At 40.5% G+C, this 25,476-nt stretch overlaps 1 protein-coding gene across 1 annotated transcript in view; it reads right to left on the reverse strand.

The window, feature by feature from the left end:
* The window catches only part of AQR (aquarius intron-binding spliceosomal factor), a 112,565-nt gene extending 87,348 nt beyond the window's left edge, over nucleotides 1-25,217 (reverse strand). The window contains exons 1-6 of the mRNA XM_024232417.3: nucleotides 24,728-25,217; nucleotides 19,272-19,328; nucleotides 15,795-15,835; nucleotides 8,019-8,054; nucleotides 3,422-3,542; nucleotides 656-796 (exon numbers count right to left, since the gene is read on the reverse strand). Of these exons, the coding sequence (XP_024088185.1) occupies nucleotides 656-796; nucleotides 3,422-3,542; nucleotides 8,019-8,054; nucleotides 15,795-15,835; nucleotides 19,272-19,328; nucleotides 24,728-24,802 (471 nt within the window). The 5' untranslated portion in view covers nucleotides 24,803-25,217. The remainder of the gene's footprint in view (nucleotides 1-655; nucleotides 797-3,421; nucleotides 3,543-8,018; nucleotides 8,055-15,794; nucleotides 15,836-19,271; nucleotides 19,329-24,727) is intronic.
* Nucleotides 25,218-25,476: the final 259 nt, after the last annotated feature.

Consider the following 25,476-nt stretch of genomic DNA (forward strand, 5'->3'; position numbering starts at 1 on the left):
ATGCATTCTCCCGCATGGGTGTAAGTGAATTATCAATTCAGAGGCACTAAATAAATGTGTATTTATCAGCTAACCACATAGGAAAGCTCAAATAAAATATTACTGAAAATATTTAATTTTTTAGAAGATAATCTTATGAAGGATGAAAATGTATCACACACAAGACATTTTCAAAGATCATATACACTTGGCCTTTATCAGTCAATTCAAAATACAACTTTCCTGCTGACTAACCAGCCTATGCATGAGGCATGATGAAAAGTAATGAAACTACATTCCTGTATGTATATGCAGTTTGTGGCACAGATCTCATTACTCCAATTCCATATTAACCAGTCTCCTTGCTGTTTCTCATTTTTGTGCTCTCCCTTTGGAGTTTCAGTTCTTATAATCATTTTTCTTAAGAGTCTAGATAGAAAAAATTAAGTATCAAGTTCAAATCTATTAAAAAGTGAACACATCTTATAAAAACATATCTTATCTTAAAGACTTATAAAATGGTTTTACTGATAAGTGGCTGAAATCAAGCTTTTAGCATTATCCTTATTCCCCACTATTATGGATGAAAAGCTGGCTACAGAGGTAATTTCATCTAAACTCAACCTAAAAGAACAAGAAAACTTGAAAATTACCCCAAAATATAAAGTAAAAGTACCAAACTATTGAAGCAATGATCAAGAAAAAGTAGTAAGACTGTCTGTTCATGAAGTGAAAATTCACCATCAGTTTCAGCTAATGCCGCCTTCAAGATGTGTTTAAAAAAGAATGGGAAGTGGTCTGGCTTCTTCTTAAAAATCTGAAAAGAAACAGAATAAAAATTCATTTTGTATTCACTTGCTCACTTAAGCTTTAAAGAAGCCCTAGTAGGCTTTTTAGCAGTCTATTAAAAAAACCAAATAATTACAAAAGGGTTATTTGTATATCTATAAAAGAAGCATCACGTGCTTACTTATAATTAACGGCAAGTCAAATACAGGTTTCTGACAGGACTATGAGAGAGCTGCAGAAACCTTTAGCTAATAAAATAATGGCTTTAATTTCTTTAGTTTTTCCTCTGTGGATTATGCCTGTATTTAGCTTAGGCTTTGTTTTCTTATTAAGGATCTGAAGTGTTTCAATTTCTCTGATTTAAACAAAAGAAACTACATCTTTAGCAAAAATTGTAGTTTTCACACTGTAATTAATCTCAAGGACAGCCCCTCCTGCTTTATATTAGCTGTTTACTCTTAACTTGTAAAAAAATGTAAATATATTCAAGCCTCTTTGACCTACCTCTGTTTCTAGTTACTGCCACAGACAAGTGCTCCAAGCGTGTGGTCTACACTAGTTGTTTTCATTCACTTCTCTAATAAGACAAGCTCTCCGGAAGCAGTATGGCTGTCAAGTCCTATGGACCCTTATTAACCCTCAACTCCTTTTCACCATATTGAAGGCTCTTCTTCTTTTGTCTATTATCTAAACCACAATATTCCTAGGGTTCTAGCCTCATTCTTCTCCCCCTATTACTTCAACCACTAAATACCAATGATTCCAAATATACATCTGCAGTCCAGATTTCCCTTCTGAGCTCTCAAACCTTAGATTCCTCTACTAGATGACTTAATCTAGATATTCCAAAGGCAATTTAAACTGAATATGTCCAAATTCAATTCAACAGTTTTGTATCCTCCAAATTATTCCTCACTCTCTATTACCTATCTTGGTAAATGGTATCATCATATATTATATTCATTTGCCCAAGCCTGGAATATTATTAAAAATAACACCCTTTCCTAATGCTACTTCAACTGATTATCAAATTCAATCAATTCTACCTTCTACATCTCTGTATATCCTCTAAATCTGTATTATCATTTCTCTATTTCAAGGCCTAATCACCAAAGTGATCTTCATAACAGGCAAACTGACCGGGTTATTCCCTGGCTCAAAAAATTTTCCTTCTTCCTTTCTATATTTCTATAATACCTTGAAGCAACTTGAAGAAACCCCTAGGCTCTCTTGATAGCGACAAAAAACCCATAGTTTATCCTGAGCTCTAATGTGCCCTGAGATGGTAGTCATTTAATGAATATTTGAGATAAGTGTCCATGGTTTTATCTTAAAGACTCTATCACCTTTTCACTTTGGAGACGATTTACTCAAAACAGATGACAGGCATCCATTCCTTTTTTCATTTAAAAAAGTCTGACTGGAAGAGAAGAAACTCTTGATGAAGTGACCATTATATGGCGGGCAAAGAAAACAAAGATTTTGGATCCCTACTGATCAAGCTTCTATTGCACCAGCACAAAAAGGAAACATCAGTGCATTAGAAATTTCTAAAAGGAAAAATAGATCCCAAATCAAGGACAAAAAGAACAGGCCGGGCACAGTGACTCATGCCTGTAATCCCAGCACTTTGGGAGGCCAAGGCGGGTGGATCACCTAAGGTCAGGAGTTTGAGACCAGCCTCGCCAATATGGTGAAACCCCGTCTCTACTAAAAATACAACAATTAGCTGGGCATGGTGGCGGGCACCTGTAATCCCAGCTTCTTGGGAGGCAGAGGCAGGAGAATTGCTGGAACCTGGGAGGCAGAGGTTGCAGTGAGCTGAGATCACGCCATTTGCACTCCAGCCTGGATGACAAGAGCGAAATTCAGTCTCAAAAAAAAAACCAAAAGAACATTGAAATTATAATGTAAGCATCTGTCTTGACTTTGGTAACTTTTTTTATTCATGTAAAACTACAAATATAAACTCCCTCTTGTGAAAAAAGACACTGAAAAATATCTCATTTGAACATTATATACTTGAGCTTTTTTTTCTTCTTCTTAGAGACAGGCCTCGCTCTGTTACCCAGGCTGGAGTGTTATGGTGCAATCATAGTTCATTGCAGCCTCGAACTCCTGGGCTCAAGTGGTCCTCTTGCCTCAATCTCCCAAGTAGCTGGGACTACAGACTTATGCCACCATGCCTGGCTAATTTTTTTTTTTTTTTAAAAGAAACAAGTTTTTGCTTTGTTGCCCAGGCTGGTCTTGAACTCCTGGCTTCAAGCAATCCTCCCACCTCAGCTTTCCAAGTGCAGGATTACAGGCATGAGTGACAGCACTCAGCCTATTTGTACTTATTAATATAATTTCCATTTTGCCAGCTTCTGATGTAAGTTGTTATAACATATACCATTCTTTGTTTCAAACACAAAGCAGAAAAATAACTCACATTCATAAATTTTCAATTCATAGTAAATTATTAAATCATTTGAAGAAAGTATTGAAACCAAAAGAAAACATATCTTTCACATACCCATTCTTTTTCTCAATATTTGCTTTATTACTGGGTAAAGTTCTGCTCTAAAAGCACCACTATCAGTAAAAGTTCTGCCACTTTGTAATGGCTTATGTGGGTCAGTATGAAAGCTATGAAGTAATTTAAATCAGTTACCTCCCATGCAGGCACATTTTCTCTAAACTTCTCATTCACCATACAGCAGATTGACATTAAATAGGCCTTGCTGGATACCTCAGGAGAATAATTCATCCAGAGATAATTTTCAAGATACTGGCTGTAAAGAGTAAAAAGCATAGAATACTTCATTAGTTACCACCACTCACTGTAATGCACAACTCACCCAGAAAAGCATAATTATTTACAACTTTCTGAAAATATTTTGGAAATCTCTATTTATAACTTGGAATCCTTGGCTGGGTGTGGTAGCTCATGCCTGTAATCCCAGCACTTTGGGAGGCCCAGGCGGGTGGAGGTCAATTCCTGAGTTGAGGTCAGGAGTTGTGATATGGTGAAACCCCATCTCTATTAAAAATACAAAAATTAGCTAGGTATGGTGGCACATGCCTGTAATCCCAGCTACTCAGGGGGCTGAAGCAGGAGAATCACTTGAACCCGGGAAGAAGAGGATGCAGTGAGCTGAGATTGCGCCACTACACTCCAGCCTGGCCAATAGAGCTAGACTCTGTCTCAAAAAAACAAAAGAAAACTTGGAATCCTCCACAAATTTACCTGCAGTCTAGGTCACTGCTACCAGCTACAAATTTATATATAGAAAATACAGCTTTGGAGAATGACAGTCTTATAAATTCAAATAAAAAGGTATCAAACGTTGCCAACATACATAATTATCACCACCAAACCACTGGATATTCCCTTACTCAAGGCTTTTTTTTTGTTTTTTTGAGACAGAGTTTTGCTCTTGTGGCCCAGACTGGGGTGCAATGGCGTGATCTCGGCTCACAGCAACCTCCACCTCCCAGGTTCAAGCGATTCTCCTGCCTCTGCCTCCTGAATAGCTGGGATTACAAGAATGCGCCACCACGCCCAGCTAATTTTTTGTATTTTTAGTAGAGACCAGGTTTCTCCATGTTGGTCAGGCTGGTCTTGAACTCCCGACCTCAGGTGATCCACCCACCTCAGCCTCCCAAAGTGCTGGGATTACAGGCATGAGCCACTGCACTGGGCCTTTAACTTTAAGGCTCTTCTTAAAGTAAAAGTTGGCCAGGCACAGTGGCTCACGCCTGCAATCCCAGCACTTTCGGAGGCCGAGGCAGGCAGATCATGAGGTCAAGAGATCAAGACCATCCTGGCCAACATGGTGAAACCCCATCTCTACTAAAAATACAAAAATTAACTGGGCATGGTGGCACGTGCCTATAGTCCCAGCTACTCAGGAGGCTGAGGCAGGAGAATCACTTGAACCCGGGAGGCGGAGATTGCAGTGAGCCGAGATCGCGCCACTGCACTACAGCCTAGCAACAGTGAGACTCCGTCTCAAAAAAAAAAAAAAAAAAAAAAGGAAAACCCAAAAATACCTGACAAATACCAGTTCTAAAACAAAATAAGGCCAGGTGTGGTGGCTGACACCTGTAATCCCAGTACTTTGGGAGGCCAAAGTGGGTGGACTGCTTGAGCCCAGGAGTTTGAGACCAGCCTGGGCAACATAGTGAGACCTTATCTCTATTAAAAAAAAAAAAAAAAAGCCACTAGCCAGGTGTGATGGTGCACACCTGTGGTCCCAACTACTCAGGAGGCTGAGGTAGGAGGATCACTTGAGCCTAGGGGGTTGAGGTTGTAGTGAGCCATGATTGTGCCACTGTACTCCAACGTGGGCAACAGAGTGAGACCCCATCTCCAAAACTAAAAAAAAAAAAAACTTCTGAAACTCCTACTAAGCCTCCTCATTCTAGCCTCCACATATCTTATTTTCCTTTTGTATTTTTCATTTTTACTTCTCTTTGCTATTTTCCTTTTTTTTTTTTTGAGACGGAGTCTCACTCTGTTGCCAGGCTGGAGTGCAGTGGCATAATCCCGGCTCACTGCAACCTCTGCCTCCTGGGTTCAAGCAGTTCTCCTGCCTCAGCCTCCTGAGTAGCTGAGATTACAGGCATGTGCCACCACGCCCACTAATTTTTGTATTTTTAGGAGAGACAGGGTTTCACCATGTTGGCCAGGATGGTCTCGATCTCTTGACCTTGTGATCCACCCGCCTTGGCCTCCCAAAGTGCTCCGATGACAGGTATAAGCCACCACTCCCAGCCCTCTTTGCTATTTTCTAGTTAATTCTCTCAGATCTATTTTCTAGTTCATTCCCTCAGATCTATTTTCTAGTTCATTAATTCCTTCTTTAGCTGCGTCTAACATGTTATTTATTTTGCTAATTGAGTTTTTAAATTTCAATGATTTTTTATCTCCATTTCCCTCCACCAAGTCTATCCATTTTTAGTGTCTTGTTTCTTTCTCACATATTATATTTCTTCTCTTATGCCAATAATAATTTTAAACATAATGACAGTATGTATCAATTATTTAATTATCTGAAGTTCTTGGTGGTGGGGGCAAGGGGAAAATATTTGTTCTCTGCTGTTCACTCTTGCTTACAGTAGAGAATATTACCCTAATGTGCTCTGTAATTTGGGAGTATAAACTCACCTTTACCAAGGTTTTATTTATAGAGTTTTCTGCAATATAGTTGGAATACATATGCTTCCAGAGCATCTTTATAACTGTTTCTGCCAGATGTCCCACAGATGTCACTGGCTTGCCACAGTTTTTAAGAGTAAAGTCTTATCTTGGGTGTTATCTGACTACACAGCAAATTCCAAACCTATCTTAAAATCTCTTAGATGAGAAAACTGAGGTAATGAGAGTCAATGATTTGCCTGATTACACAGGTATGGTGCTGACTCCAAACTACATCTCTTTTCTTCAAACTTAAGGATTTGTTCAATAACTTCCTGATCCTATTTCAGCAACTGCAGCAAATTCTATACAATATTGATATAAAATAATGCCTTCCTCTAATGATTTTCATCCACGGAAACCCTTTTCTCAGTTCACTTTCCTATATCCAGCTACCTTCTCCATGCCATCTTACTTTCCACTTTAGCAAGAAACCATCAATTACTCTCTACAACAAACTTTAGACTGGTTATGTTTGGAAGTTGGCTGAGGGAAAACAATATTGTCACATAAAATTAAATAAGAGTTCCTGAAAGGTAACAACCGACTTTTTCAGCTATTAAAAATTTTTCACTGTCAGCTGGGTGCGGTGGCTCACGCCTGTAATCCCAGCACTTTAGGAAGCTGAGGCAGGCAATCACAAGGTCAAGAAATCGAGAACATCCTGGCCAACATGGTGAAACCCTGTCTCTACTAAAAATACAAAAATTAGCCAGGCATGATGGCGCACACCTGTAATCCCAGGTACTCAGGAGGCTGAGGCAGGAGAATCACTTCTACCTGGGAAGTGGAGGTTGCAGTGAGCCGAGATCGTGCCACTGCACTCCAGCCTAGCAACAGAGTGAGACTGTCTAAAAAAAAAAAAAAAAATTTCACTGTCATTGATGCTTTCAATCTGTTTTGTTGCTTTCTCCTTCAGTTCCTGCAATTCTCTTGGCTTCTGGACTCTAGAATTCTGGTTAATTCTAATTGCATATTGGTAGCCTCTTGATTTTAATCTGTCTTCTTGAAAGGAGGCACAATATGATGGAAAGAGCATATTTATCTCAGGGCCAGATGGGTCCAGTTTCTAGCCTCAGTTTTCTCCCCTACAAAATAAGGAAGATCTTACTGGCGTTGTTGTGAGGATTAAATAAGATCATTTAATAATAATACAGTCCTTAGGATACAGGAGGCACTCAACTTACTAGTTAATTCATAATAATAAATTTCAATTTCCCTCTATAAAAACGATAAGACCATCTACTTCATGTCATTTTTTTTGTAAGGATCAAATCTTGTATGTAGGAGTAACAATTATTAACACAGAGGCCCTGACCTCTGATGTAAACCAGATGTCAAGGAAGTGTAGAGAAGTGGAAAACCATGAGCTTTGGCATCAGACATTGGTATCCCAGCTCTGCCAATTACTTAGAGCAAAGTATTTAACCTCTATGATCTCAGCTTCTGTTTCCAGTAAATAGAGAGGATAGTACTTACTTCACAGGATTGTTGTGAGTACTCTGTATGTAAAATGCTTAACACTGTGGTGAGCACAAAACTAGTGTTCTGTTTGAGAAATGGTCAATGTAACTATCATCAACAACAATCCTGGCTTTTATTTTCAGCATACTGGCTAGATCTGGTTGCAACATAATCTAATCTACCTTTGCAATCTAAAAATCATACATTATCTTTTGTCTGAAATATTTACATTACTAGTAGCTAGACTGGAACAATGCTACCTTGATGATAACATTTTAGCTTGGCAGGGAAAAAAAGTGGCTATAGAACACACTCTAATTTATTTCAACTGATCACTACAGAAACCAAGTTTGAGTTCAGAAATTATTCACCACATGCTAGCTTAACAAGTAAGAAACAAATCAAAATACAAGTTATTCTGACAATGGGCCATCATCTTTGAAAACAAAGGCTATCATACACATATTCCAAAATAAGCCAATCACAGAAATATAAATCTTCACAAATTTAGATTTTCTTAGTCACTCACAGAAATAACACAGAAAACTTAGCTAAAATTGAAATCACATTATCTTTTTCATCAACGGAATGCCTTATAACTTACCTAAATTCCAAGAGCATTATCTTTCTAATAGCAAACCTGAAAACATAAAAATAAATAAAATGTTTAAAATAGAGAATACAAATGTTTCAGAGTTATTAACACAAATGCATTTAGGGATGTTTTGTTTCCATATTTACCCACCTATCAAAATTCATAATAACAGATCACAACTTCCAATGTCAGTTCAACTTCTTAAGCACTGACCAACATGTTTTCATTTAATACTCAAATGGAAACACTTTGCTAGAGTCATGCCTTCCTAAAAGCACGCAGGACACATCTATATTGCAAATGTGAAAATCAGATGTTTCACTTGCTTCTTAGTGTTGACAGTGAGCTTAAAACACCAAAATATTGTGGAGGAAATATCAGATATTTGTCTTTAATATACTGTCTTTTTTAAATAGAATTACTTTGTTTTATATGAATAAACAATGATATAGTCATGTTTGTCCAAAACATACTTACGTTGTCCCGAAGCAGACACAAATGGCCACTAATTTAGCTTTATCATTTTATAATATTGGAAATAGATCAGAACACTGTCACTAGATAACTGTTTCCAGCTTTGAAAATTAAAAGTACATGTATTATGAATTTATAATGCCCCAGGAAACCACTATTCTGTCAAAAGTCCTATTCCACTGATTTCTGATCTCTTACCTAGTTTCACTGAGCATGCAATGTCACAAAACTTTAGTGAGAATGAAATGAAGGTTTTTACTATGCAAAAGACAGAATACTGCCAAAGTACTGGCTTTTACAGCCAGCCAAGATGCTGAGTGGATAGGCCATCTTGAGTGACACACTCTAAATCTCCAACTTCAGACATTTCACTTGAATTAACTGTATGTTAGACAACAGAATTCACTCACTGCCCACTATACACAAAACTCTACATTAAATTTCTTCAGTCACAAATAGGACCTCATGATAAAAGAGAGAAAATCCTGGCTCATAAGATAGAATACCAGTGTTCTAGTAATGACTCAGTGTTACTTTGACAATGTCTTTTAAACTTTTTTTTTCTTTTTTTCTTTTTTATTGAGACAGAGTCTTGCTCCATCGCCCACACTAGAGTGCAGTGGCACGATCTTGGTACACTGCAACCTCCGCCTCCCAGGCTCAAGCAATTCTTGTGCCTCAGACTCTTGAGTAGCTGGGATTACAGTCACGTGCCACCACACCTGGCAAATGTTTTGTATTTTTAGTAGAGATAGGAGTTTCCCCATGTTGTCCAGGCTGGTCTCGAACTCCTGAGCTCAGGTGATCCACCCACCTCAGCCTCCAAAAATGCTAGGATTACAGACGTGAGCTACCACACCCGACGTCTTTTAAACATTCTGCAATTCAGTTTCCTCATGTATAAAAATGGTAGAGCAGCCAACTTTCCTTTATGATAACTAGACAAGTGAAAAATAAGTCTTTTTTTTTTTTTTTTCTGAGGCAGAGCTTGCTCTATTGCCCAGGCTAGAGTACAGTGGCACAAACATAGCTCACTGTAGTCTCAATCTCCCAGGCTCAAGCGATCCTCCCACCTCCGCCTCTCAAGTAGCTGGGACTACAGGCACGTGCTACCACGTCCAGCTAATTTTTTTGATTTTTAGTAGAGATGAAGTCTCACTATGTTGCCCAGACTGGTTTCAAACTCCTAGGCTCAAGTAATACTCCCACCTCGGCCTCCCAAAGTGCTGGGATTACAGGCATGAGCCACCATGCCTGGCCTTGAAAAATAACTCTTGATATGTCAAAATAAAGCAAAAGCAGTCTGAAAAACATTCAATTCCACTTCTAGCAATCTCAGTGGTATTTATTAAATTTGGAGTTTTATACTTTTGCCAATGAACTCTCTGAGACAGATAAAGTGAACAGCTTAACTGAAAGTGTACTTATAAGATAAAAAAACAGATCTGTGAACTAGACACCATGTCAGAAGAATTTTAAAGATAAGTATGGAAGGCCGGGCACGGTGGCTCACGCCTGCAATCCTAACATTTTGGGAGGCCAAGGAGGGTGGATTGCCTGAGCTCAGGGGTTCGAGACCAGCATGGACAACACGGTGGAACCCCATCTCTACTAAAATACAAAAAATTAGCCAGGTGTGGCGGCGTGTGCCTGTAGTTCCAGGTACTCAGGAGGCTGAGACAGGAGAATTGCTTGAACCTGGGAGGCTGAGGTTGCAGTGGGCTGAGATTGCGCCACTGCACTCCAGCCCAGGCGACAGAGTGAGACTCTGTCTCAAAAAAATGAATAAATAAATAAATAAATAAGTATGAAAAGTTACAAACAATAATCACAAATATAAATAATCTGAAGGATTTTTGGATGGTTATTTTTTTAAGTTACCAGTATTTACTGAGAGCATGCATTATGCTTGACACTGTGCCAAGGACTTAACGTGCATTTCATTAAATCCTTTCAAAGTTGGATAATTTATGTACGATAAACTGGATCTATTACTGTATCATTAAATATGATAAGAAAAAGAGAAGGGGCCACACAAATGAGAGTTCTTTTCTATTACATTACCCCCTGCCCCAACAACTTCCTCTTTTGAGACAACTGTGTGAAATATGAGGTCTGGAGCTGTGGCAGCCCCACAACCATACCGAAAAAATCAATAAAACCTTTTGACAAGATTGACAAGGGCCTTGACATTATTAACTTCTGAGCTACCTACTTCCAGATCTGTTAAGCAGATGATTAAAACAACAAGTAAAAACAGTGAACAAAAGAAGCCAGCTACGCCAGGCACAGTGGCTCACGTCTGTAATCCCAGCACTTTGGGAGGCCGAGGCATGCAGATTACCTGAGGTCAGGAGTTCAAGTCCAGCCTGGCCAACATGGCGAAACCCCATCTCTACTAAAAATACAAAAAATTAGCCAGGCGTGGTGGCGGGCACCTGTAATCCCAACTTCTTGGGAGGCTGAGACAGGAGAATCGTTTGAAGCTGGGAGACGGAGGTTGCAGTGAGCCGAGATCACGCCACTGCACTCCAGTCTGGCGACAACAGCAAAACTCCATCTCAAAAAACAAAAAATGAAGCCAGCCACAAAAGAGTACATAGTGTGTGATTCTATTTATTTATTTAAAGTTGAAAAAGAACCAAAATTATAGTGTTCTTGTTTGCATACTTACATATTATAATGACAAAGAAAAGAAACAAGCAGAGAGCTTCTGGAATACTGACAATGTTCGTGGAGTTTTTCAGCCTAGGTGGTGGTTATGAATTATTACTATAATTCGTAAGGCTATACATTTGTTTTATGCTCTTTTCTGGGTTACATTTCATAATAAAAGAGTCCATACATTTCAAATAAAAATAAACACTTTGGAAAAAGTAAATTACTCTGTAAATCACCCTTTTTGAAAGCATAAAAACCACTTAGTTGGTTCATAACAGGATTAAACATCATACCAGAGTGTACTAGTTAAGAGGTTTCTAGAAGGCAAAGAACTCTTATTTAAGAACAGAGTATTCAAGGCCGGGCGCGGTGGCTCACACCTGTAATCCCGGCACTTTGGGAGGCCGAGGTGGGCGGATCACCCGAGGTCAGGAGTTCAAGACTAGCCTGGCCAACATGGTGAAACCCTGTCTCTACTAAAACTACAAAAAATTTGCAGGGCATGGTGGCACATGCTTGTAATCCCAGCTACTCAGGAGGCTGAGGCAGGAGAATTGCTTAAACCCAGGAGGTGGAGGTGGCAGTGAGCTGAGATTGCGCCACTGCACTCCAGCCTGGAGCAATAAGGGTGAAACTCCATCTCAAAAAAATAAAAGAACAGAGCAGAATATTCAGTAAGAACTCAGAAAAAAAAAAAAAAAGAACCAGGGAACCAGGATTCAATACCTGGTGTGCCTCTAAATACTGGGAAACATCTTGGGTAAGTTATTTAACCTATCTACTTCAGTTTCCTCATCCATAAAATGAGGATAATAATAGTGTTACAGGGTTGTTGTGGGAATAAGTGAGCTAGATGCTTATAGCAGAATGCAAGGTGCTTACAGCAGAATCTGGCACATAGTAAGCACTTAACTATTATTTTAAAAATATTTTTAAAATCAAACTTGGATTAATAATTCATTAAGATAAGCCTGCCAAATCTGATAATGGCAAGAACAGCAAATATGAATCAATTGTGTAATGTACCATACAGTAACATGGCTGTTACATCAAGCCATTCCCCCAATACTGAAAATGCCATGAGCACATAGCTCAGCAAAATAATTTCCTCAGGACCTAGCCTAAAAAACTGGTCATTTAAATTTTTTTTTTTCTTTTTTCAGATGGAGTCTCACTCTGTGCCCAGGCTGTAGTGCAGTGGCACAATTTCAGCTCACTGCAACCTCCACCTCCCAGGTTCAAGCGATTCTCCTGCCTCAGCCTCCCAGTAGCTGGGATTACAGATGCGTGCCACCACACCCAGCTGATTTTTGTATTTTTAGTAGAGATGGGGTTTCACCATGTTAAATTTTTAAATACATACTATAGTTTATGTGTTACAGAAGTGTACTTAGAAATAAAAAATGTAGGCCAGGCGTAGTGGCTCACACTTGTAATCCCAGCACTTTGGGAGGCCGAGGCAAGTGGATCACCTGAGTTCGGGAGTTCGAGACCAGCCTGACAAACATGGAGAAACCCCATCTCTACTAAAAATATAAAATTAGCCAGGCATGGTGGCACATGCCTGTAATCCCTGCTACTCGGGAGGCTGAGGCAGGAGAATCACTTGAACCTGGGAGGTGGAGGTTGTGGTGAGCCGAGACTGCACCATTGCACTCCAGCCTGGGCAACAAGATTGAAACTCTGTCTCAAAAAAACATAAAAAATAATAATAATAATAATAAACGTGTCCAAGATAAGAAAACGACTGTTAAAAGTGACAAGATAAATCTTAGCCATGCCAAAGACAGCTACTTCTTTCAGAACTAAGAATAACATAGGGGTGGCCGGGCGCAGTGGCTCATGCCTGTAATCCCAGCACTTTGGGAGGCTGAGGCGAGCGGATTACAAGGTCAGGAGATCGAGACCATCCTGGCTAACACGGTGAAACCTGTCTCTACTAAAAATACAAAAAATTAGCCGGGCATGGTGGTGGGCGCCTGTAGTCCCAGCTACTCGGGAGGCTGAGGCAGGGGAACGGCGTGGACCCGGGAGGCGGAGCTTGCAGTGAGCCGAGATCATGCCACTGCACTCCAGCCTGGCAACAGAGCGAGACTCCATCTCAAAAAAAAAAAAAAGAATAACGTAGGGGCTGGGTGTGGTGGCTAATTCCTATAATCTCAGCACTTTGGGAGGTCAAAGTGGGCAGACTGCGTGAGCTCAGGAGTGAGACCAGTCTGGACAACATGGCGAAACCCTGTTTCTACCAAAAATACAAAAAGAATTAGCTGGGCATGGTGGTTTGTGCCTGTGGTGCCAGCTACTCGGGAGGCTAAGGTTGGGGGATCACTTGAGCCCAGGAGGCAGAGGTTGCAATGAGCTGAGATCACACCACTGCACTCAAACCTGGGTGAAACAGAGCAACCCTGTCTGTCACACATTGTGCAATGGCGCAATCTCGGCTACACACAAGAGAGCTACACACAAAAAGTAGCCAAATGTATATGGCTTAAAAATCATTAGCAGCTTTTGGTTGTTATAAAAAATCACCTCTGAAGAAGAAATATTAATAGCAAGGGTTTAAATGAAAAAATAAACAATCACTTTCCACTGGAGTGAAAATCTATTCTGAAGATTCAAAATAATTTTCAAATTAGTATAACCTTAATATAGAAGAAAAAATGATACTAGAATTAATCCACTCACTAGTCTTCAGTTTTCTCAAGAAATTTCATTCATACTCACCTTCAGACCAACAGGCCATATGTTACAAATCTGCTCAAATGTCCTACTTTCAGAGAGAATTTGCCTAATTATTCTGAAATACCAGCTCTTGTCACTATCCTCTAACCACACTTTAATTCACAGCATTTACTATCTCCTGACATTACAGTACATACAGATATATAGACATAGATATATAGATATCTGTCTGTCCGTCTGTCTGACCTACTAGAATGTAAGCTCCAGGAGAGCAGGGACTGTATCTCCCCTCTTTTCTGTTGTACTGTTAGCATCGAAATGGTGGCTAACACAAAGTAGGCTCAACTCAGTCTCTTTTTGTTGTTTGTTTTGAGACAGGGTCTCACTCTGTCGCCCAGGCTAGAGTGCAGCGGCACAATTGTGGCTCACTGAACCCTTAACCTCCTGGGCTCAGGTGATCCTCCCACTTCATCCTCTTGAGTAACTGGGACTACAGCCATACGCCACCATGTCCAGCTAATTTTTTGTGTTTTTTCTGGACACAGGGTTTTGCCATGTTGCTCAGGCTGGTCCTGAACTACTTACTGGGCTTGAACGATCCACCCACGTCGGCCTCCCAAGGTGCTGGGATTACAGGCATGAGCCACCATGCCCAGCCAACCCAATCTCTTTTGAGCTGTGCACCTGGATATCCAACTGCTTATTCCATATCTCCATCTTCATAGCTCTTAAGTAGCTAGAATTCAATATATCCAAAAGTGAAATAATGATCTACACCCAATCCTACCCCCAACAATGTGGCAAAAGTCAGTCATGGCGTCACTAATCACTCAGCAACTTAAGCACAAAATTTTAGGATCATCTTTGATTCCTCCTTTTCCTACGTCTGCCACATCCAAACATCAAGTCTCTCCACCTCTGTCTTTCTCAAATGGACAATTCCTCTCCCAACTTTCCACACAAGCCAAATCTATGACATCTTGAAGCTGACTACAATGCTCACCTAATTAATTCCCTGCCTCTTGCTCCCTCCAAATCCAAATTCTTGCTGGGTGCAGTGGCTAATGCCTGTAATCCCCGCACTTTGGAAGGCCAAGGCAGGTGGATCACTTGAGGCCAGGAGTTTGAGACTAGCCTGGCCAACATGGTGAAACCCTGTCTCAAAAAAAGAAAAAAAAAAAAACAAACCCAAATTCTCTTTTTCAAATACCACTGTGCTTACAACTCTTCTTACTTCCTACTGTTTTTCAAATAAAGAACAAAATCCTAAAGATGGCCTTTGACCCATTTAGTCAAATACCCTTTTAAAATACTCACTGGACGTACATGTCTGCAGGTGCATTTACGAAAAGATGCCTAAGACGCATTGTTAAATTTTTTAAAAGAAGCATGATGAAAAATAGCATGTAGAGTACAAACCCTTTTCTGTTTGAAAAAACAGGTGAAGGGGTGGGGAATAGAACAGATGTATATGAACCATATATATGAACCAGGGATTGGGGGCAGAAAAGATGATTTATTGAAACTCACCCCTTACAGCATATTACTCAAAAATAATTTTTATCACTTCTGTGTTTATTATTATACATTTTATACATTACATATGTATACTATATTATTGTAAATTTAATAATGTCTTACTTTCATAACTTTTTAAGAATATTTTTAAAAGGTGAATCAGAAATAAGAAAATACTAGTAATAAAATCTTCATGTTTACTTTTTCTCAAATTCCATCTAAATCCAAATAAACCCTATGGGATTTGATACCTCTAATCTGAGCCAAAAGTTAGAAGGCAAAAAATAATTTATGACTCTTCAGCACCTAAAGTTTTTCTAGTCACCATTTCCCTGACGACCAATTTGAAACAGAAAAAAAGGTTCAAGTTATGATCACATTTAGAAGTTCAGCCAAGATTCAACTTGGTCCACCCCAATCACATTGTATAAAATTTAAATTCATTCCTACCTTGATTTGACAATCTCTTTTTCATATATATCTTCAATAACCTGTTATCAAAAATATAAAAATGTTTAATATCTCAACAACTTTTTTCAACCCTAAATTGACAGTTTTTAATGAGTGAGATTATATAAAATAAGTTGGTTTAGGAAAGCCATCAAATATGACTGCTATTGAAATAATGAGATATTTAAAATAATCCCATTATATTTCTCAAAATATGAAATTAAATAATCCCATATTTCTCAAAATGTGAAAGCAAAGTAGAAAAAATAAATAATAAAACAGAGCCCTAGATTCATTAAAATGATGTGCTTATAAACATTTTTAGGGAAAATAAAAATTTACAAGATCAGGATTTTTTTTAAACTTAAAGTGTATAAATGCTATGAGACTCCATTTAAGAGTCATAACTGTGTGCCTTCAAAACCCAGAGAGAAAATAAGTTAAAAGTGTGAAGACATAACAGACACAAATTCTAATTGTTAAATCTCGTTATCCAAATGAGTATGATAGGGCTTCAGAATTTCCATTCATTTGAGTGAGGGTGGGCAGAATGGTCTACTACTTAAGAATTCAGACTCTGGCCAGGCACGGTGGCTCACGCCTGTAATCCGAGCACTTTGGGAGGCCAAAGAGGGTGGATCATGAGGTCAAGAGATCAAGACCATCCCGGCCAACATGGTGAAACCCTGTCTCTACTAAAAATACAAATATTAGCTGGGCGTGGTGGCACACGCCTGCAGTCCCAACTACTTTGGAGGCTGAGGCAGGAGAATCACTTGAACCCGGGAGGCAGAGGTTGCAGTGAGTCAAGATCACGCCACTGCACTCCATCCAGCCTGGCGACAGAGCGAGACTCCATCTCAAAAAAAAAAAAAGGGAATTCTGACTCTGGAATTGTACATCTCAAAAAAAAAGAAAAAAAGAACTCAGACTCTGGAATTGGAAGCCTGGTTCAAAACATCTGCCTTCACTACTGATGGCTGGAACTCTTAGGCAAGTGCCTGACCTCTCCAAGGCTCAGTTCCCTTACCCACAAAACAGATCTAATAACACAAACTACCACACAGGGCTACTGAAAATAAAATAAGACAGGGCATATAAACAATTAGTACAAATACTGGCACACAGTGAGCCTTCAGTAACAGTTATCAATAGCAGCAGTAGTAGTGCTAGCATTAATAATAGCAAAAAAAAAATACTACTGTAAAATTATAAAGTGCTTTAACATGGTATAATATAATATTATTGTATGGTAACTATAATGTCTTTTTTTTTTTTTTTTTGAGATGGGGTCTCACTCTGTCACCCAGGGTGGAGTGTAGCAGTGCAATCACAGCTCATTGCAACCTCCGCCTTCCAGGCTCAACTATCCTCCAGCCTCAGCCTCCCAAATAGCTGGGACCACAGGCATACACCACCATACCCAGCTAATTTTTTGTATTTTTGGTAGAGATGGGGTTTCACCATGTTGCCCAGGTTGGTCTTGAACTCCTGAAGTCAAGTGATCTACCACCTCAGCCTCCCAAAGTGCTGGGATTACAGGCATGAGCCATGGTGCCTAGCCTATAATATCTTTTAACTGCTCCAAGTATATTTGTGAAATAAGTATTTGTGAGCGGTAAAGGGAGGGAGGTGATGAGGAAAACAAGTCTTGTTCAATCTAGATGAAATGCTGTTATTGTTTTCATCAAATTTCAAATTAAATAATAAAATAAAGATTACTGGTTGGCCGGGTGCGGTGGCTCAAGCCTGTAATCCCACCACTTTGGGAGGACAAGGCGGGCAGATCACCTGAAGTTAGGAGTTTGAGACCAGCCTGGCCAACATAGCAAAACCCTGTCTCTACTAAAAATACAAAAATTAGCAGGGCGTGGTGGCGTGCGTCTGTAATCCCAGCTACTCAGGAGGCTGAGGCAGAAGAATCGCTTGAACCCAGGAGGTGGAGGCTGCAGTGAGCCAGGATCGTGCTATTACACTCCAGACTGGCCGACAAGAGCGAGACTCTATCTCAAAAAAAAAAAAAAAGAAAAAAGAAAAAGATTACTGGCAAAAACAAATATATATTCGTAAGAATTTAAGTTCAAATAAAGTAAGAAATTTTGGGTAAAAAGTTCAGTTTTACCAACAGTGCCTAAAGCATCACCATTAAATTTATAATGGCAGAGCTTAAGAGTCTCCATTACTTGTTGAATGGTATGCAATATGTCAACATCTATTTCATTTAAAGACCTCACTCTCTTCAAGGGACAGGGTCTCATTCTGTTGCCCAGGCTGGAGTGCAGTGGCCTGATTACAGCTCACTGCAGCCTCAAACTCCTGGGCTCAGTCAACCTCCCACTTCAGCTTCCAGAGCAATTGAGACTACATGTGTGAGCCACTGCACCAAGCCAATTTTTTAAATTGTTTTGTAGAGGCGAGATCTCACTACTGTCCAGTCTAGTCTCAAACTCCTGGCTTCAGGTGATCTTCCCTCCTTGGTCTCCCAAAGCACTAGGATAATAGGCATGAGCCACCACACCTGGCCTTAGACCTCTCTTTAAGAACCTATTCCAATGAGAATTAACCCTATATTTGGGAATTTGCCATATTATTTGTTCTAAATTGCTTCAGTTGGACTTATTCAATTGAATAAGTTCAATTCCCTTATTGAATATTACTGGACTTTAATTATTACACTATACAACTGCTGCTCCTTCCATCTTTATTATAGACCTTTACCTCATTCACCACTCTAAAAACAAGATAACACAACAGATTTAATCCTAAATGAACTATCAAAAACTTGTACAAAAATTTCTGTATATTTACAAAGATATTTATTACATGATCATTTATAATAATGATAAATTAAAAACAACCTAAGAATCTATAAACAGAAAAACAGTTAAGTAAATTATACACATACACTTTTTTTTTTTTTTTTTGAGACGGAGTCTCGCTCTGTCGTCCAGGCTGGAGTACAGTGGCGCAATCTCGGCTCACTGCACGCTCCGCCTCCCAGGTTCACGCCATTCTCCTGCCTCAGCCTCCCGAGTAGTTGGGACTACAGGCGCCCGCCACCATGCCCGGCTAATTTTTTTGTATTTTTAGTAGAGACGGGGTTTCACCATGTTGGCCAGGATGGTCTCGATCTCCTGACCTTGTGATCCACCAGCCTTGGCCTCCCAAAGTGCTGGGATTACAGCCGTGAGCCACTGCGCCCAGCCACATACACATTTTTTTAAGGCTTAAAGAAAATACAACAAAATGGTAAAAGAGGTTATCTCTAGGTAGTGATTATTTTCTTATGTGTAGTTTCTATGTCTTCCAAATTTCCTAACATAAATAATTGCTAAGTTTGATAAGCAAAAAATTGTATTTTTTGTAGATTCTTAGGTTGTTTTTAATTTTAAAAAAATTATGGAAAGCTTTTGTTGAAATAACCCTTTAAAAGGAGTGTAACTTCTCAAGAATTATGTTGAAGCCAAAAATACTTACCTTTATATCAAAAGGTGATTTCTTCTTGATGTGGGGAGCCCAGTATTTACATGCTAACTGCAAAAGTAAACAGTATAAACAGTAAGTCCCAGATTCTTGCCATTGTAGAGCTGGAAGACAGATCATTTAGTGAGAAGCTGTTTCTTAACAAGGGGTCAGCACTGGGGGACAGAGTAAATCTGAAGGGACTACACAGGCATGCAGGCCAGTTGGCATCCTTGACCCCAAACCACTAAATGCCAGTAGCGCTTTGCACTACAACATGCCATTGTGATATAAACAAACAAAAAAATCCTCTCCAACCACCCCTAGAGAAACAATACAGCTCAGTTAATAACCACAGAGCCAAACATCTTCAGCATAGCAATAAGGAAACCCTGGTCTAGAAAAAATAAGTGATCTGCCCAAGATTACAGTTAGTTAATAGTTGAGCAAGTATTACAAATGATACTCAAAATCTTCATGAATACTTTCTAAAATGATGAGCCTTTAAATGATTAGTTCACACCCATAACAAAACTTAAAAAAAAAAAATTGTAGTCTATCAGCTGCTTATTACAGAGAATATAAGAGCTGGCATATTTCAGCAGATTAGGCTTGACCTATAAATTGTGAAATTTAAACAAATATATAACTCTCTCTACATATTTAAAGAAACAGCATAGTCTTATTCATAGGGTTTTGTTTTAAAACCCAATTATAATCTCTTTAAAAATAGAAAACTGGCAAGCACAAAGACTCAATATATTTATAAAAAGGTGACTACTCTGCAGTGTCTGGCATATCAGAGGCACTAATAAAGTCTGATGGATGAATGGATGGACAAATGAAGCAAAATCTGAAATGTTACTTCTGTGAGGCTGTCCTCAACACTACCTGATGGTGACAATTGCTTTCTCCTTCTCTTCATTTTGCATATAACTCTTTGTAATCTTACCTTTCTATATTATAAATATTTGATTGCTTATCCATCTTTCCTTCTCACTTAATTGGAATACTTAGGAGATGGGACGTGTTTTCTTTGCTTTTACAGCTCAGTGATGAACACATACAACACACTTAAAGAGCCTCCCAGGCAGTTAGGACACTGGCCCTGAGGACTAGCCTCTAAAAATATTACAGTAACTTCCTACTTAAATGACACCTTCTGGCCAGGCGTGGTGGCTCATGCCTGTAATCTTAGCACTTTCGGAGGCCGAGGCAGGCAGATCACCTGAGGTCAGCAGTTCAAGACCAGCCTGGCCAAAATGGTGAAATCCCATCTCTACTAAAAACACAAAAATTAGCCAGGTGTGGTGGTGTGAACCTATAATCCCAGCTACTCAGGAAGCTGAGGCAGGAGAATCGCTTGAACCTGGGAGGTGGAGACTGCAGTGAGCCGACACCGAGCCACTGCACTCCAGCCTGGGTGACAGAGCAAGACTCTGTCTCAAAAATAAATAAATAAGGGGGGAGGGGGGAGGGATAGCATTAGGAGATATACCTAATGCTAAATGACGAGTTAATGGGTGCAGCACACCAGCATGGCACATGTATACATATGTAACTAACCTGCACATTGTGCACATGTACCCTAAAACTTAAAGTATAATAATAATAAAATAAATAAATAAATAAATAACACCTTCCCAAATTACCACTCTCCAACTCAATAGAAAATCTTCACCTCACCCCGTTATTCTGTGGTGTCCTCATTTCCTCATTCTGCTCCCTATGGGCATCATAAATTCAGCCATCTTCTTCTTACATCATACCATTAAGAGAATTGAGTCTAACCTGTTATGATGGACTCAGGAAATTACAAATAAAAATGTATATCCTATCTTCCGATGTAAACTGCTTACTGTACATCTGTACTTGATTAAAGATTAGCAAACATTTATTAAGCAACTATCACGTCTCTTCTCTGAGTTTCTCCTTTCCCTTGGGGTCTAACGTGTAATGTCTCAAATACCACAATCTTGCAGTATACACACACTGCCCTCCCTCAAACTCTCTAGTCTCATGTAAAATAAAGACTTTCCATTCTCGACTTAGTACAGCTATGACAGTATAAACTGTTTAAAGTAAACCTTACCGAAAGACAAAAAATGAAATAAAAATATAATGGTATAAAAAAGTGAGGTCACAAAGTTCAGATCTCTAATCTCCTTAAAACTAAATTTTAACCTCTTGATCTCATTCATTCAATAAATAATTTAAAAAGTACCTTTTCTGGCTAGGTATGCCAGACGCTCAGAAATTAAATTAAAAAGAAAAAAGAAGAAAACACCTAAGCCCAAGATATCCCCTCTACCTAAAAAACCAATTCCCCCACTTTCCTCTCTACATTTCAAAGTCCAACTCAAATGATACTTTCTCAATGAGAAAATTCTTGGACATTCTTTCCTTCAACAAAGTAATCATTTCATGCTCTTTTCTCAAAGCACTTCCCTCATACCCCAATCTGGCATTTCTCACATTAAACTACAGTGAGTTCTTTAAGTCTCCTAAAGTCTCCTTCCACAGACTGTGTGTTAGATTGTGAGAACATGTCTGTTTTATACCCCATGTACTCCCAGCACCTGGTATTGTACTAGGCACACACTATGTCATGAGTATTTGTCAAATGAATACATAAGTGAATTAATGAACAGATATGCCAGATCGTTAAGATGTAGTGCGAGAAAGGAAGGTTCTCAGCAATCTTGGGCCATGGGAACAAACATTAATGTCCAATATTTGCCAGATACGGTTTAGGCTCTTCTAGAGTGCAAAGAAAGGTAATCTTTGCCTTCAAGGTCACCCTGGCCTTTTTTTTTTTTTTTTTTTTTTTTTTGAGATGGAGTTTCGCTCTTGTTGCCCAGGCTGAAGTACAATGGCGTGATCTCAGCTCACTGCAACCTCTGCCTCCTGGGTTCAAGTGATTCTCCTGCCTCAGCCTCCTGAGTAGCCGGGATTACAGGCATGCACCACCACGTCTGGCTAAGTTTGTATTTTTAGTAGAGACAGGGTTTCTCCATGTTGGCCAGGCTGGTCTCGAACTCCCGACCTCAGGTGATCCGTCCACCTCGGCCTCCCAAAGTGCTGGGATTACAGGCGTAATCCCACTGCAAGCCACAAGCCACTGCACCCGGCCCACCCTGGCCTTCTTTACATTCACACCTTAAAGTGTGTGTACTTGCTATTTCCTTGCTCTTCTCAAAACTGGCTCCTTCTTTGCATTCAGGTGTTAGCTCAAATGTCACCTCAGAGAGGACTTTCCTGACTGTCTTTCATATACCTCAAACCGGTCTGTCACAGCCCTGTTTCATTTTCTTCATAGCATTTATCAGTGTATGAAACTATACTGTTCATCTGGTTCTTCCCTCTAAAATGTGAGTTCCATGACAGAAGTAAACTAATAAATGACTTCTGCAAAAATGCAGGTATATGGGGAAAGAGACCTCTAATCTCGTTTAAGTTGTCAGAAAAGCCTCTCTAAAGTAGTGTAGAAGGATGAGAATGAATAAAGGAAGGTGGGGAGAAAAAAAATGAGGATTCCTAGCAGAGGACACAATGTTGAAAGGCCAGGAGATGAAAGATAGCATGGCACATTCAAATAAATGAAGTTCTGTACAGCTAAGGCACAGAGTTAGAAAGGAAAAGGAAAAAGAGGAAACTGAAGATATAAGCACAGGTCAAATCACACAACACTATGAACGATTTCAGCCATTAACCTAAGGGTAATTAGAATTCTTTAAAGATTTTTTTTGTTTTCTTTTGTTTTGTTTTTAGACGGAGTTTTGCTCTTGTTGCCCAGGCTGGAGTGCAATGGTGCGATCTTGGCTCATTGCAACCTCCGCCTCCCGGGTTCAAGCAATTCTCCTGCCTCAGCCTCCCAAATAGCTGGGATTACAGGCATGTGCCACCAAGCCTGCCGACTTTTGTATTTTTAGTAGAGACAGGGTTTCTCCATGTTGGTCAGGCTGGTCTTGAACTCCCAACCTCAGGTGATCGACCTGCCACGGACTCCCAAAGTGCTGGAATTACAGGCATGAGCCATCGCACCCAGCTGAAGATTTTAAGGACAGCCAGCCTTAGTGTAGTCCCTGTGGTCCCAGCTACAAGGGAGGCTGAGGTGGAAGGATCACTTGAGCCTGGTCAACATAGTGAGACCCTATCTTGAAAGAAGAAAAGGAAGGAAACGAAGGAAGATATATTTTTTTTTTTTTTGAGACGGAGTCTCGCACTGCTGCCCAGGCTGGAGTGCAGTGGCGCGATCTCTGCTCACTGCAGGCTCCGCCTCCCGGGTTCACGCCATTCCCCTGCCTCAGCCTCCCGAGTAGCTGGGACCACAGGCACCCGCCACTATGCCCGGCTAATTTTTTTTTTTTTTTTTAGTAGAGACGGGGTTTCACCTTGTTAGCCAGGATGGTCTGGATCTCCTGACCTCGTGATCGGCCCACCTCGGCCTCCCAAAGTGCTGGGATTACAGGCGTAAGCCACTGTGCCCGGCCGGAAGGAAGAGATTTTAAGAAGGCAAGTGATATGATGAGATTTGCACTTGTATGAAATCACTCGGAAAGCAACATGAAGAATGGGCTAGAGGAGAGCAAGAGGAAGGACAATATAACAGATTATGATACCTTGGTCCAGGCAGAAAACAATGGCAACCAGGCTTAGGGTGACAGAGATGTAGAACACCAGATAGATTCAAAAGATATTTAGAATGTAGAAATGTAGGGACTAAGGGAAAGGGAGGATTCAAAATCACTCCCTAGGCTTCTGCCCTGGCAAATCTGTTGAGACAAGGAATAAAGAATAAAGAAGCAGGTGGGCATGATAACTTCTACATTGAACTACTTACACTCTTACGCAATTCGCAAATAATAAGAATGAGGAATGATGCTGACAACCACAGGACTGTGGTTCCCTATCCAAAGCCAACTGTGGCTCACAATGCAAGATAGTAAACAGATTCTAAATGAACGCTCTCAAACTACAGAATTACTCTCTTTTTAGATGGGTCTATTTGGAGGTGTCTTGTCAGTTTCTCATCACTGCTCAAAAACTCAGGACACTCTAAGGACCAGGAAAAAGCCTACTCCTACTTGAAGAGGCAGTCCAGCATCACTCTGCTGCGAAGCCTACTTGCCAGTCTCAGATAGATTGGGGTGTTCCCTCCTCTCTGAATCCATTGCTCCTGAGACAAACTCCAACACAGCAAAACTCATACAGTAGTTTTCTTTTCATGTGTCTGTCTTCCTTGGACCATGAGCTCCTCAAGGCAGGGCAGCTTCTTTCACCAACGGTATGCGCAGCACCTAGCATAGTGGCCGGCACGGTGCTGATACTCAGTAAAAAGACGTGTGTGAATCAATTAACAAACGAATGCCTCCTCCGTGCTCCTAAATCCTGAAAAAAAAACCCACCACCAGACCTCGGGGCCACGACGTCCATACCCACTCACACACACCAGACTCGCCCGAGCTCACCTGGGTCACGAACTCGGCATTAATCTGGGACACCGTAGGGGCTACGATCTTCTTGGGCTGCGCAGCGGCTGCCATGGCAGCACTCTCCCCTCCACTCCAGTGGAAACGAAAGGACCGCTCTAGGCAGCGGCAACCCTGGTCCACTTCCCCTAAGTTACTGCCGGGGCGCTTAACTCCGCGCCGCACAAACGCTCTGGGCCGGATATCCTCAGTCTTCAGAGTCCCGTAGGGAACCCGTACAACAGCCCAAGCGTTCCCCGGGAAGCGGAATGGCGTGTAGCCGGAAGTTCATGCAGGCGTTGGGGCTGAGCTAGCGAGCCAAAAGTTTTGACCTCCTCTGTACGCGCTCTCTAGCGGGCGGCAGAGAGAAGACACCTCGCTGGCGGGATTAGGATGACAAGGGAGGGACCCGGTGGATGGTGTTGGGTGGGGTTTCTCGTGGTTAGTGAAGAGTGCCGTGTGCGGTGAATGGGGATTTAGTTTTTTTTCAACCCTAAAGAAAAAACAAAACAAAACAAACAAACAAAAAAAAACAGCCTGGGAATATGGGCTGGGTTTTAACTGCCCTTAACAGTGTTTTAGTTTAGTTTTGTTTTTTTTGAGACGGAGTTTTGCTCTTGTTGCCCAGGCTGGAGTGCAATGGTGCAATCTCGGCTCACAGCAACCTCTGCCTCCCGGGTTCAAGCGATTCTCCTGCCTCAGCCTCCCGTGTTGCTGGGATTACAGGCATGCGCCACCATGCACAGCTA

The sequence above is a fragment of the Pongo abelii genome, chromosome 16, assembly GCF_028885655.2.
Source record: "Pongo abelii isolate AG06213 chromosome 16, NHGRI_mPonAbe1-v2.0_pri, whole genome shotgun sequence".
Classification (NCBI taxonomy): domain Eukaryota; kingdom Metazoa; phylum Chordata; class Mammalia; order Primates; family Hominidae; genus Pongo; species Pongo abelii.